General features: G+C 49.1%; 5 protein-coding genes across 5 annotated transcripts in view; 3 read left to right on the top strand and 2 right to left on the bottom strand.

The window, feature by feature from the left end:
* Positions 1-13,604, bottom strand: part of DDX47 (DEAD-box helicase 47) — an 82,370-nt gene that overhangs the window by 24,866 nt on the left and 43,900 nt on the right. The window lies entirely within an intron of this gene.
* LOC133213944 (histone H1.10-like) lies at positions 7,184-8,994 on the top strand. The gene is given in 3 exon segments (XM_061356551.1): positions 7,184-7,223; positions 8,328-8,956; positions 8,959-8,994. Coding segments are annotated over 3 exon segments (705 nt in total).
* On the bottom strand, positions 9,487-9,976 carry LOC133217108 (histone H2A-IV). The gene has a single exon (XM_061362254.1). It carries the CDS (start codon positions 9,945-9,947, stop codon positions 9,558-9,560), a length of 390 nt encoding a protein of 129 aa, XP_061218238.1. The 5' UTR covers positions 9,948-9,976; the 3' UTR covers positions 9,487-9,557.
* On the top strand, positions 10,176-10,749 carry LOC133217157 (histone H2B 1/2/3/4/6). The gene has a single exon (XM_061362339.1). The coding sequence runs from the start codon at positions 10,287-10,289 to the stop codon at positions 10,665-10,667; it is 381 nt and encodes a 126-aa protein (XP_061218323.1). The 5' UTR covers positions 10,176-10,286; the 3' UTR covers positions 10,668-10,749.
* On the top strand, positions 12,132-12,542 carry LOC133217078 (histone H3). Its single transcript, XM_061362222.1, has one exon. It carries the CDS (start codon positions 12,132-12,134, stop codon positions 12,540-12,542), a length of 411 nt encoding a protein of 136 aa, XP_061218206.1.

The following is a 13,604-nucleotide window of genomic DNA, read 5'->3' as shown; positions in this document are numbered from 1 at the left end:
GGACTGAGAGCTTGTGCTTCCAGAAGAAGGGAAGTTGGCCAGCTCAGAGCCAGGACGTGAGCTTGGCATTTCTCCCATGCTCTTAGTTCAGCTGTGTGCTGTGCCTGAGTGCTCTGCTGCCTGGTGTCCCTGAAGCAATTTCACAAGACTATAGGGATGGTCAGCAGATGCTTTTGGCCCAGCTGGATTCATCCCACTTCCTGAACCCTCGTGAACAAATGATCAGGACATGGGAGGGAGGAAAGGAAACCTGGGAGAGAATGTGTTTCCCTGCATCTGCAGATACGCCCTGCATAACTAGCAGAAGCCATAAGGGTAGGGCATGACTGAGTGACCCTTTGGTTTGCAAAATGCTATCTAAAATGCTATCTAAAAATGACGTCACTCTGGGAGGTACAAAGGCTTGGAGGGATAGCGAACCTCACTGGTAGTGTCTGAAAGATCAGGTAGTGCCTCTTTATTACCACTCCAAAATCAAACAAAGTAAACAAACAAAAATAACAATAATAAAAAAGGATATTTCTTTAGTTATTCTTTGATTTTTTTCTAACCTCCTCCAGACACAAACAGTAAAGAGAAACCTGGCTTTTGAGATAAGGTGAGCTTGGCCTAGGACGAGGGTTATAGAGAATAGTAAAGCTGTTTGTATCTCCTCAGGTTGGATGGAGCCAAGATAAACCCTGTTGTCACTGAGGACAGCCCACAACAGGTTCTACTTTACAGTTTGCTTCTCACTGGCAGAAGATGCTCTTCTGATGGCAGCTGGAAATTGATGGGATGAGGAGATTCTCCTCTGAAATACTCCCCAAAGCCCCCTGTTTTCAAGAAAGGTTCTGTTGAAAAAAACCCCAAACCAACATCCTAAAACCAGCATTTCCTTTGAGCTCCTTGACATTTGGAGCTTTGGGGAAAGGGAAACCCTAAACTCCACCAGGGCAGAATTAGATAACCAAGGACCACTCTTATGACTCAGGCTCACATCAACATCACTGTCCACACAAGTACTGTGTAGAAGAGATGCTTGTGTGGAAGGTAGTTTCCTCTTTATTTCCTCACAGGCTACACATGGCTACATGTTTAATTTAGTTTCTAAGATAGCTTTTCACAGATTATTTTGTAGCCCATCACCTCACCATATGAATTCTCCCGTTCACTTTCCCCATCCCATTCCTGATTAGAGGACACATTCATGTTTCTTGGTAGGACTGCTCCAGAGAAAAACAACCCTGAAGTAGGATGCCAGACTGAAGACCATTTCTATGTGCATAAAGGGTCATGGTGCATTGTGCATACAAGCTCCATACTATATAACAGAACCCTCTTCTACAATGCATGGTCCTTATAGTATCCCAAACAGGGCCCTTTTAGCACCCATCCCACCCCCACTTTGTGCATACAAACTAGATACAGCATCCAGTTTTCCAGCCTAACTCCCTGTTTTGAGACACAGGTGGGATAGAACTGGGGTTGGAGGAGTTTCCCAGTACTCTGGGGAAGGACGTGAAGATGACAGACTTCACAGTGTACATGAGTGGCTTCTAGGACAAGCCAGAGGACTGTATTGTCATGGTCTACTTCAATACCTGTGGCAAAGAAAGGACGGAGAAAAGCTTTGGTTGCAATTGCAAGCTCCAGGGGAAGAAGATGAAACCAGAGTGTTTACATTCTCCTGCTGCTGAAGAGTTCCCAGTATGCTGCTTAGGACCAGGGAGGGACACAGATGGTAGATTCATAACCTGACTGAGAATCAGGTTTCAGCAGAAGCTGGAAACACTTCTGTACTACAGAGCATTTGCACAGAAGGGATGGACTTCATCTGAATCATAAGAGAAATGTGCTTCAGGCTACGAACACGCAGACAGTTGTAAGTGAGCTTTTCAAGTGAGGTGTGGGGGAAAGCCAACCAGTAGTGACATTTTCCAGGACAGTGTTATCAAGGACAAGACATTGGCATTGAAAGAGAAGGTCAAGGAACCAAATCAGTGCTGTGATTAAAGCCTGGTGAACAAAACAGAACACTGGCCCATTTTGCTGGTACACTTTGGCACTTTGGAAACCTTGAGCTTGCTAAAAATAAGTGCAAAGAAACAGCTGGGAGGATTAGCCCTTGCTTAAACACAGCAAAGTCAGGGAGCTGGATTGGGTTTCAGAAAGCTAATATGTTGCTCTATTTTGTGCCTTTTTAGAGAGGTGTCTGAACATGAGCGTCCTTCATTCAGCTTTAGTACGGGTCAAGTATTGTACCTGAAACACTAAGGGCAGGACTTTCCATGGTGGGTTGTCACAAAGGATCCTGGCAGAAAGCAGTCTCTTTCCCCAAAATCTCTTCCTCATAAGTCTTTTCCTCCTTAGCTTAGTAGACTGTAAGTAGGCACTGGTGATCAGGCTGCCTACTTCTCACAACCTTTGATATTTCAGGAAGCATACAGTGACTGACTCATTTCCTGATGTATACTAAAAAATCACACCAGTTTGGATACAGGACATCTGATTACCAATATGAAGCTACAGAAAATCCACACCTTCTTGCTTTTCTGCAGCAATCTCAACAAACTTGGGAGGTGCTGATGTGGAGGCAGACAAGAGGTGGAATCTGGTGGTTTGCTCACTGCCTCCTCTGCAGAACCAAATGGTGAATGTAGGTGGCCTCAGTTTCAGATCAGTGTTTGCTCCCTGGGGCTACCCTATGACCTAGCACAGCTTTTGCAATACTAATCTGGCCATGACTTTAAAATCCCTTGTTCTGGGCTCTTTAAGACGGGAGGATGAGGCTTTCCCATTTTTAAGTGTATTTCATACTTCTGATTCTAGAGAACTTGATGTGAGGAATATTAATTCAGCTTTCAAGACCACAACATCCTTGTATCTATATTTCTTGGAAAAGGCATCATTAGGTCAACAGAAATTTTTCCCTCAAAAGGCCTATGGGATGAAATTTAGGGTTTTTTTCTGAATATGGAAGGGATGGGATAGCTGTAACACATGCCAGCAATAAGGAAAGAGATTGCTTCATGCAGGTAAGTTTTAAAAACCTCTTAGAAGCTGTTCATCAGCTCAAAACTGCCAGAGGAGTTTAATGAAAAAGGAACAAGAGATATGTATTAAGGGTCCCCAAAAGAAGCACTTTACATAACACACCCTACATATGTTTACAAAGGAGGTGAGAAAGCAACCCATCAGAAGAATTACTCTTCCTCCAGGTCTTCTCTGAAGATGTCTGCTTGCCCAGCTCCATGCAGCTCCCCTGTTTTTACAGGTCACTGCTGCCAGCAGCTATTTTTGCACTTACCTCAGGGCAGCCCTCAGCTGCTGGACATCTGTGCCAAACTGCTCCTTTCCTTTGCACACTCTGCAACCCAGCGTCCTCCAGGAAAAGTGCAGGGGATGTCATCTTTCAGACCCTGCCCTCCTGCAACACACGGAGAAGGACCCATCTGTTCTCCCTCAAGGATGTTTGTCCCCCGATGCTGAGCCACTGTGAGGTCACTGATGGTGGAAGAAGGGAAGTGAGAAGAATCAATTTTGTAAAGTAAAGGAGGAGCAAAGCTACTAATGCAGGATCTTTCCATGGAAGCTGCAGAGCTGACTAAATCTAGTGAGTCCTCTTCTGCAAGCAGGTCTTTTCCCAGACCACAGGTCACAGCACTCAGGAGGTTAACTACATCCAAAAGGCAGCTCATATGTGTCTAGATTAATCACAGCACAGCTAATATGCTTAGCTGCTGATAGCAAGTAAAGGCAATTATCCTCTCCTTGCCCAGGGTGGACACCGATGGGGAGCAGGTGAACCTCAAGGGATGTACGCCACCAGAACTTTGAGACCAGCTTCTTTAGAGGAAACAAAACTGGCTGAGGCACCAACTGTGATGCGAGTATCATGGTTCAGAGTGTGAAGGGAAAAGATGGGAATTCCCACGAGTACTTAGTAGAGAGAAATATACATGGTCACCCGGATCAAAACCGTGGGTCAGCATTTTCTCCAGATACCAGCTAAAAGGTAGAACAAAGGGCTTTTTCTTCTGCCCCCTTTGAGGCTTTGTGACTGTGCTGGAGCAGGTGGAAATGCTGTTATTTAAACGGACAGTCTTGCAACTGAAGCTGACTGCTGCTAGTCCAAAATCTCTTTAGATGTTTCCCTGTGAGGTTCAATTAAGTGAAGGTAGAAGGGTGGTTCAGATCCAACTGACCACTGTGGGTCCTATTCCAAGCCAAGCCATTCCCACATTTTGATACGTTTGATGACAAAAGAGTTGGAAATCACAAAACTGAGGTGCAGGAACTGTTGTTCTCAGCTGTCTCGAACCTAAAGCTGGTGGCTACATCAAATATCAATGATTATTTGTAGAAGTGGCAGTAGAGTTTTTTAATAAGTGAAATGCACAGGTCTGTAATCAAACATTTGCATGTAACTTGGCCAAAGTCACTCTTTATTGTCTAGATCTAGACAGATGCTGAAGCAGGAGCTTTGAGAGCATACTATAATCCCTGTCACACCAAGGAGGGGTCATGTCAGGGCAGAACCTTCTCAGCATCTCCTGGGTCTGTCCTTTCCTAATATGTCCTGGTCACTCCTCCCACCCTACCCAGGTCCCAGGATCCCATTTCAGCCCCCATGGGGTTTTTAGTCCCTACCAGCAACAGGGCTGGTCTCCAGTTGCCCACAGCCCTGCCCCTCTGCACTAGGAAGGTGCCTTATGTCCAGGGCTGTGTCTGACCCCAAAGGCCCTCCCCAGGCCTGATCCTGTCCTCGTCTGCAGGCTGATAATCTGGTCTGGCCTGTGTGTGTACACGAGTGAGCTGAGGTTTGTGACAAATTAAAAATTTAAATGAGGAGAAAAATTCATTGCATTTTGAACAGGTTTTATGTTTTGTGGTTTGGTTTTGTTCCCCCCGCCCCCATGAAATTAGATGCATCATCTCTGAACTGGTTTTCTGCTGACAGGAAATGGTGAAAGTTAACATGTATAGCTAGGCCTCAGACGGAGGGTGGAAACCCAAACCAGCCAAAACCTGGAGGATCTAAGTAACTATATCTTTAAGAAATGTGAATAAGCAACTCTCAGTTCTCCCACTTCCAAAATGGGGATGGGCTTTGCGTATTTGAGAAAGGCATGACAATATGACATGAATAAATGCAGTGCAGTTAGATACTCATGTGGAAAAGTCCTAAGCAAGGGGAGGAAATGGAGCAAACAGTTCAGGAAGAATTATCCTCAGTATGTTTAGAAAAGCTGAATACTGAACCCCTGTAAGGTGCTCTTCCTGGGACTTGTAATGTCATCTACAGTGGCCTCTATACTTTGTCACCTAGTACCAGGTTAAGTACCGCAAAAGGGCATGCAATAAATTGAAAATTACCCTGATCTTGCAAAAATTGCTTTTTGTCTTGCACGTATTAAGTTTGGTTTAAATTACTATATATTTTTCAAGTTAGTAGGCACATGTTACTGGTTATAATAATCTATACTTTTCATGCTGGTTGGAAGTGCTCTAAAGAGGCTTTTGATCTAGCCCTGCAGCCTGAGCTAGCTCATATTGGTAACACTGGCAAAAAATGTTCTTTACTACTCTACCAGATATTTCTGTCCATACTGACAGAGCATGTAGAGATGAACAACACGGAACACTACTGAGGTCCTGTTGTTCTTGATGGTCACCTCTTCTAAGGTGAGGCAGCAAAGCTTGCTCTAATTTTGATGGCAAATGTATGAGGGAGGGAGAATCTCTCCCAGCAAGTGTCCTCCCTGTCCACTACTTTTCTGTGTTTGCATTGCAGGGAAATGTGGACTACTTCCATGTATCCTAAGTGAGCTTGATCATAACTAGAGCAAGGACCTCTGGTACATAACTTCAGGCTTTTTGTGCTGCTAATCACACAAGAACTAGCAGTATTTGGGGGAGGAGGGTGAACCATGGTCCTTGTGTATTTGCTACTGAATGAGGTAGCACTGTATTCAGCTTTCCTTGTGTTCATTGATTTTTCTCTGGTATTCTGCATCCTCCCCCTAACATACATGGCGTGATTGTTTATGAGATGGTAATGAGAGTATGTTGTCTTCTTAACAACAAAGGAAGGGAATAATGAAGTGAACATGGAAGTGGAAAATCATTAAGTAGAACTTAAAATAATTACAAAACCCATCTTTGAATTGCAAAATGGCCATTTAACATTTGATGGAGATTGGTAGCCTCAAAAGTGGACTAAGACAAGGACTACTACAATGTGCCGCAGTGTTGCTCTAGCACATACTGAGAGGCTTTTTCGCTCGAGACTGTGTTATAGTTGTCACTGCTATACAGGGTTTAATCATAGATCTTATTCCATCTGACTATGTGTGTGTGTAAGGGAAACAGTCTTGAGAATATCCAGTTACAAATTGGAGGAAAATGTGCTATTGCACTGAATGATTACTCTTGCAAAATAAGAGGTGCAGAGACTGGGGGAAATTGTTTTACTGTGAGTTAGAAAGGCTTCAGTATTGGCATTAGTAATATGGAAAAGAGTTGGCGAGTATAAAAAGATTCAGTTTACAGACAGGGCCACAAGTTTAGTTTTTGAAGGACATCAGAGCTTTTACCTGATCTGGATGAGACAGAGCAGACATACAGTCATTCATGTAATTTGAGGAAATTTTAGGAGACAGTAATTTCAATACTCAGTTCTTTATGCCCCCTATTACTACTTGAAGTAAATGTGTTACAGTCGAGTCCTCTTGCCTTTCTAAAATTTTCAGTTAGCACTGCTCTATAAGCCATCCTGCTTCCAGTGAAGCTTTAAAAGCCCAGATCCAAATCTGCTGAATTTGATAGCTTATTTGTCCTCACTGTCTCAAGAATAACTCCTCAGCTAGGAGACTTAGCAAGAGAGAAATCGCAAGTGAGAGAAAAATATGTTTATTTTTCTGAAGTCCTTTTACCATAAATATGCAAGAAAGCATCAAACTGCCCATATGAAGTTTTAAAGAGTGGGACTTTGTGAATTAATTGAAGATGAAGGGTCACTCAAAATCTTCAAGAGGGTCATTTGCTTCCCTGTAGTGCAATGAGAGAGAGGAATGAGATGATATTTTCCAGTCACAGATCTTTCCCTTCATTTAAATAGCAAAGCTGATCATCTGGTCAACATTATACGTAAACTCTGCCAGCGCAGTTTGTAGATATCAAGTAAAAATGCAGTAGCAATATGATGGTGCTAAACTGGCTTATGGCCATTAAACTTCAAGGTAAATGAATTAGGAACTCCTGCCAGAGACAAAAAAATATATACAGAGTTTTAGCTGACAAGGAGGTGTGAACGCTGATATAGCCACCACATTGCAGATAAACAGCTTTGCATCACTTCGTGCTGCAGCGAAAGATTTCATGTAGAGAGACTGCTGTTGACCTGTAACCTGGCAAAAGAGCAGTGAGCAAAAATTGTGATTTTTCTTCCTGGCTTGGCATCAAAATAGAAAAATGGTACTTTCACATCTCTTGAAGACTCAATCTCTGCCAGTTTTTTCTTCATCTTACTGAATCATACTGACAGATTTTACACAAATAGCACTATGTGCCTTATTTAGAGTGTGATCTGTTTCTGGATGTTAGAGACTTACATGAAGGTCAGTGATTCGGCACAAACCTTTCATCTTTATTCTTCATGTCCCGATTTATCCCATTAGCATCAAAGAGCCTTTTGCTGTGTGAAGGACAGCAAAGTGTTGTAGAGAAAGTAGCCCATTCTGAGGTAAATAAAGTATGTGCTGTTATTTCACCCATAGCCTCTGGAAACTTCAGGTTTGAAGTACCGGGGGAGGAGTAGCCAGAGGTATTAACTACGGTGAGAGAAGCGGAGGCACGGCTCGAGGCAGTTTGTGCTACCTCACTCTCTTTGAAAGCATTTTATTTTAAAGAATGGAATTCTAACTGCTCGCTTTCTTCTCTGACTCAGAAAAGACCCTCTAAAGATTAAGAGTGAGTGTTCTGCCTCACGTTAACTTTAAAGGGTTTTTTTTAACTTAGAAAGAAAAACAGAACTTTCCCTCTCTGGATGTCATTTCGGTTCCAGGACCCGGGATTTACCGCCTCCTCTCTACCCAAACTCAATTCTTTTCGCGACTAAACACTGACAGTCGAAAACAGACTCGTCAACTGCTCCCGCGTGCGCAAAGGAGGCAAGTTCATGGCAGATAAAGTAGATTAAAAACATTTTATCTTGCTCAAAGAAACATAACCCGGATCGCGGAGCGCAGGGAGGCGGCGGGGCGCCCAAGAGGCAACAATCAGTACGCCCCGCACTGCTATAAATAGGGAGGCCGCCGGTAGCGCCGCCGCTGATCTTTTTGTAGTTGTAACGTTGGAGGTTGTGCCTGTTGCCGTTATTGCTGCTGCCCCGGTCCCCGCCACCAAAGCTGCGGCCAAGAAACCGAAGAAGGCGGCGGGCGGCTCTAGAGCCCGGAAGGTCGCTGGTCCCAGCGTCATTGAGCTGATCACCAAGGCTGTGTCCGCCTCCAAGGAACGCAAGGGACTCTCTCTCGCCGCGCTCAAGAAGGCGCTGGTTGCTGGTGGCTACGATGTGGAGAAGAACAACAGCCGCATCAAGCTGGGGCTGAAGAGCCTTGTGAACAAAAGTAAATTGGTGCAAACCAAAGGCATTGGTGCGTCTGGTTCTTTCCGTCTTACTAAGAAGCCGGGAGAAGTGAAAGAAAAAGCTCCGAAAAAGTGGGCAGCTGTGGCCAAGCTGAAGAGGCCAGCAGCCAAGAAACCTGTCACCACCGCTAAGAAACCCAAGAAAGTGGTGACAACGAAAAAAAGCCCCAAGAAAATGAGGAAGCCGGCGGCTGCTGCGGTCAAGAAGGCGGCCAAGAGCTCCAAAAAGGTGACTAAGGTTGCCGAGCCCAAGAAGGCGGCGGCGGCATCTAAGAATCCAGACAAGGTGAAAAGGGTGAAGGCCAAAGCAGCCAAGCCCAAGGCGACTAAGCAGCCACAGCGAAAAGGGCGGCGCTCAAGAAGTAAGCCCCTGTGGAAAAAGTCTTGCCCCCCCACCCACTTAAACCCAACGGCTCTTTTAAGAGCCACCCAACCTTTCTCAAAAAGGGCTGAAATGCGGTAGCTTTTTCCCGTGTTGGAGGAGGGTTATAGAAGAGGGCAGTGTTGGTGTTTCCAGAAGTGAAAGAAGCAGAAACCTGGTAACGGGTCTCTTTTAAAAGTTCCTTCCGTTTATCTGGGAAGGGAATATGCGCGCTGGTGGCTTCGAAAAGCCCACACGGCGTGGGGATTGGCTGAAACGGGAGCTGACTGGCATCCCGGAGCCCCACCCCAGCTTCCGATCTAGAATTGCGGTAGGGAGGTGGGGTAGACCTAGTGCCTGCAAAGCGCTAGTGTCTCGAAGGGTTCGTCCCCGCCACGGAAGCGACTGCTTCACTGTCAGCTTCAGACAAGGCTTTGGAAAAGGTGGTAGCTAGCTTAGTTTTATTTAAAGAAATTCACGCCCTTTTCCTGAGAAAGTTGGTGGCTCTTAAAAGAGCCTTTGGGTTTCTCTGGGGAAAAAAACACTCCCGGGTGTTACTCTTGGGTAATCACTTGGCTTTAGCCTTGTGGCTGTCGGTCTTCTTGGGCAGCAGCACAGCCTGGATATTGGGCAGCACACCACCCTGCGCGATCGTCACCTTGCCCAGCAGTTTGTTGAGCTCCTCGTCGTTGCGGATGGCGAGCTGCAAGTGCCGGGGGATGATGCGAGTCTTCTTGTTGTCGCGGGCCGCGTTGCCCGCCAGCTCCAGGATCTCAGCAGTCAGGTACTCCAGCACGGCTGCCAGGTACACCGGGGCGCCGGCGCCCACCCGCTCCGCATAGTTGCCCTTGCGCAGCAGGCGATGGACGCGGCCCACGGGGAACTGCAGCCCAGCCCGCGAAGAGCGCGACTTGGCTTTAGCACGCGCCTTCCCGCCCTGCTTCCCGCGCCCTGACATCTTCACAACACGCCAGAACCAAAAACAAAAACCTGTTTCAGAAATGAAACCAGCGCCGCACCGCGCCCTTATATCCCTTCTCGGCGAGAGGAGACAATTTCCATAGGCTGAGAGGGTAACACTGCAAAAACAGCCAATGGAAACGCGGATCGAACTCTAACCAATAGCCATGAAGTACTAAGAGCTAGGCTTGCAAATACCTGCTCTCAGCCAATAGAAACGAAGCCTTGAGGAAACCCTAATTTGCATACGGTCCCTATAAAGGGCGGGCGCTCATGCTTGCTTTGTGTGCTCGCTTTTGCGTGCTGTTGGAGAGCTGAGGTCGAATCTTGGGGAAAAATGCCTGAGCCGGCGAAATCAGCCCCCGCGCCCAAGAAAGGCTCTAAGAAGGCCGTGACTAAGACTCAGAAGAAAGGCGATAAGAAGCGCAAGAAGAGCCGTAAGGAGAGTTATTCTATCTACGTGTACAAGGTGCTGAAGCAAGTGCACCCCGACACGGGCATCTCCTCCAAGGCTATGGGCATCATGAACTCCTTTGTCAACGACATTTTCGAGCGCATTGCTGGTGAGGCCTCGCGCTTGGCGCACTACAACAAGCGCTCCACCATCACTTCTCGGGAGATCCAGACGGCCGTGCGCCTCTTGCTGCCGGGTGAGCTGGCCAAGCATGCAGTCTCCGAGGGTACTAAGGCCGTTACCAAGTACACCAGTTCCAAGTAGAGCGCTTCAGTCCGCTTATTTTAACCCAAAGGCTCTTTTAAGAGCCACCTACGTTCTCAGTAAAGGAGCTGACTTGATTTTGTGCTGGCCCAGGCTGCTTGCTGGTAGGAGACGAATAATGGTGTGAAAACAACGTGGCTGGAGGGAACTGGGGTATACTTAATCCGTGTTGTGTTCTATGCCTGCCTCAGTGAAAAAACTTAGCTCCCTAAAGGCACACCCTGGAACCCTCTTACACTTTTGCATGTAACTTGGGGGTTACAGGCTAAGGGGAGGATATGGTAAGAATTTTTAAAAGCCTGAAATAAAGGTGTTCTGCTCTTTCCCCGTGAGATATTGTATCGGGAAGCTTATGAGTCGGGGGCTTCCAAGGCACAAATTGCTCAGGATGAACGTGTATTTTTTTTTTTTTTATAGCATAAAGCTCCAATCCAGACCCCTGTGTGGTCTCGTGGGTGACAAGAGGGAGCAGACCAAGGTGTTTTCACGGCGTTCTCGACCCGTGCAGTCCCACCTGCGATCCCGAGCACGGTTTCCCTGCTTCCCTCTGCGCTCTGCCCAAGGCTCTGGTCGACGTCTTCCTCCACTGCCTCGTTGTTCTCCGCCCCGTATATCACGCCGCCGAGCAGCCCGAGGGAGCAGGGGGCTGGCGGCGGTACCCAGAGCGGCTCAGCTACCGGGCTCGCGCCGACCTGAGTGAGAACTGCACGCATCTCCCCAGCAGGCGCTCGCCGCCCGACCCTGAGCACCTGCAGGAGGACGTGGATTGGTCGCGATAGCGCTCGCTTTTCGGCGTCCCTGTTCGCTTCACTAAGGAGCGCTCCTCCGACCGGAGCCGGGATTTACAATGGGTCGCGGCAGCAGCCGGAGAGCGTTCGTTCGCCTTGAGCGCATACCGCGGCCCTGTACCGAACGCTGTTACCGGGAGGGAAGAAAAAGAGCTGACGCGAAGAAGAAAGACGCTGTCTTGTGATAGAGCCTCTGTCAGCAGTGCTCGTGCCGGAAAGCGGGGAGGACGGGCGGTGGGGGGAATGGCATTCGGAAGAAGCCGAGTCCAAGGCCTGGACGGCAGGACCCTCCTATACCGGTCGCTTACAGAGGTCCCTGTCGCCCCACCGCCTCTCGGACCGCAGCTCGTGCGGGCGGTGAACAGGGAGGCAGCCGGCGCTAAGGCGCTCTGGAAGGCCGGAAATGAGCAAGCCCCCGAGCCGTGGGGGGAGGGGTATCGGCGAGCCGGAGCGATGGCTCTGGAAGGGGAGGGGGGGGGGCTGGGAGAGTGAAGAGGAGGGGTTTTACCGCCATGGCGGAGAGAGCTTTTCGAGCGGTCAAGGCGTCCAATAGCAGCCTGCCTCGCGCCAGACGGCCAATCGGCAGAGAGAGTCAGCTATAAATGCTGGCGCAGGGGAAGCCCTGGCACTATTCATTGTTTCGTGAAGAGAGGCGTTTTGTGTTGCTTGCAGACCGATGGCACGTACGAAGCAGACTGCGCGTAAGTCGACTGGTGGCAAAGCGCCCCGCAAGCAGCTGGCTACTAAGGCGGCCCGTAAGAGCGCGCCGGCCACGGGTGGCGTGAAGAAGCCGCACCGGTACCGTCCCGGCACGGTGGCCCTGCGTGAAATCCGGCGGTACCAGAAGTCGACAGAGCTGCTGATCCGCAAGCTGCCCTTCCAGCGCTTAGTGCGTGAGATCGCACAGGACTTCAAGACCGATCTCCGTTTCCAGAGCTCGGCCGTGATGGCGCTGCAGGAGGCTAGCGAGGCCTATCTGGTGGGGCTTTTCGAGGACACAAACCTGTGCGCTATTCACGCCAAGCGCGTCACCATCATGCCCAAAGACATCCAGCTGGCGCGACGTATCCGTGGTGAGCGTGCATGAATCACCTGCCAAAGTCTTTCCGGTCTCTAGCAGAAACACGGAGGCAGCCAAACAGACCCAAAGGCTCTTTTAAGAGCCACTACATGCACGATTAAAAGAGCTGGTTTCATAAGTTTTATTTTTACAGATGTACGATACTAGCAACAATCATGTCAACTCCAGGTCGCTCCGCCGTGGCGGTAAAACCCCTCCCCTTCCAAAGCCATCGCTCCGGCTCGCCGATCCCCCTCCCCCCACGGCTCGGGGGCTTGCTCATTTCCGGCCTTCCAGAGCGCCTTAGCGCCGGCTGCCTCCCTGTTCACCGCCCGCACGAGCTGCGGTCCGAGAGGCGGTGGGGCGACAGGGACCTCTGTAAGCGACCGGTATAGGAGGGTCCTGCCGTCCAGGCCTTGGACTCGGCTTCTTCCGAATGCCATTCCCCCCACCGCCCGTCCTCCCCGCTTTCCGGCACGAGCACTGCTGACAGAGGCTCTATCACAAGACAGCGTCTTTCTTCTTCGCGTCAGCTCTCTGTTTCTTCCCTCCCGGTAACAGCGTTCGGTACAGGGCCGCGGTATGCGCTCAAGGCGAACGCTCCCCGGCTGCTGCCGCGACCCATTGTAAATCCCGGCTCCGGTCGGAGGAGCGCTCCTTAGTGAAGCGAACAGGGACGCCGAAAAGCGAGCGCTATCGCGACCAATCCACGTCCTCCTGCAGGTGCTCAGGGTCGGGCGGCGAGCGCCTGCTGGGGAGATGCGTGCAGTTCTCACTCAGGTCGGAGCGAGCCCGGTAGCTGAGCCGCTCTGGGTACCGCCGCCAGCCCCCTGCTCCCTCGGGCTGCTCGGCGGCGTGATATACGGGGCGGAGAACAACGAGGCAGTGGAGGAAGACGTCGACCAGAGCCTTGGGCAGAGCGCAGAGGGAAGCACGGAAACCGGGAAACCGTGCTCGGGATCGCAGGTGGGACTGCACGGGTCGAGAACGCCGTGAAAACACCTTGGTCTGCTTCCTCTTGTCACCCACGAGACCACACAGGGGTCTGGATTGGAGCTTTATGCTATAAAAAAAAAAAAATACACGTTC

Source organism: Neopsephotus bourkii, unplaced genomic scaffold (assembly GCF_033783945.1).
Source record: "Neopsephotus bourkii isolate Nb327-2 ecotype Australia unplaced genomic scaffold, CSIRO-AGI_Nbou_v1 NB_107, whole genome shotgun sequence".
In the NCBI taxonomy this organism is placed as follows: Eukaryota; Metazoa; Chordata; class Aves; order Psittaciformes; family Psittacidae; genus Neopsephotus; species Neopsephotus bourkii.
The sequence above is the reverse complement of the archived record's forward strand: the minus strand, read 5'-3'. Positions and strand labels throughout refer to the sequence as shown.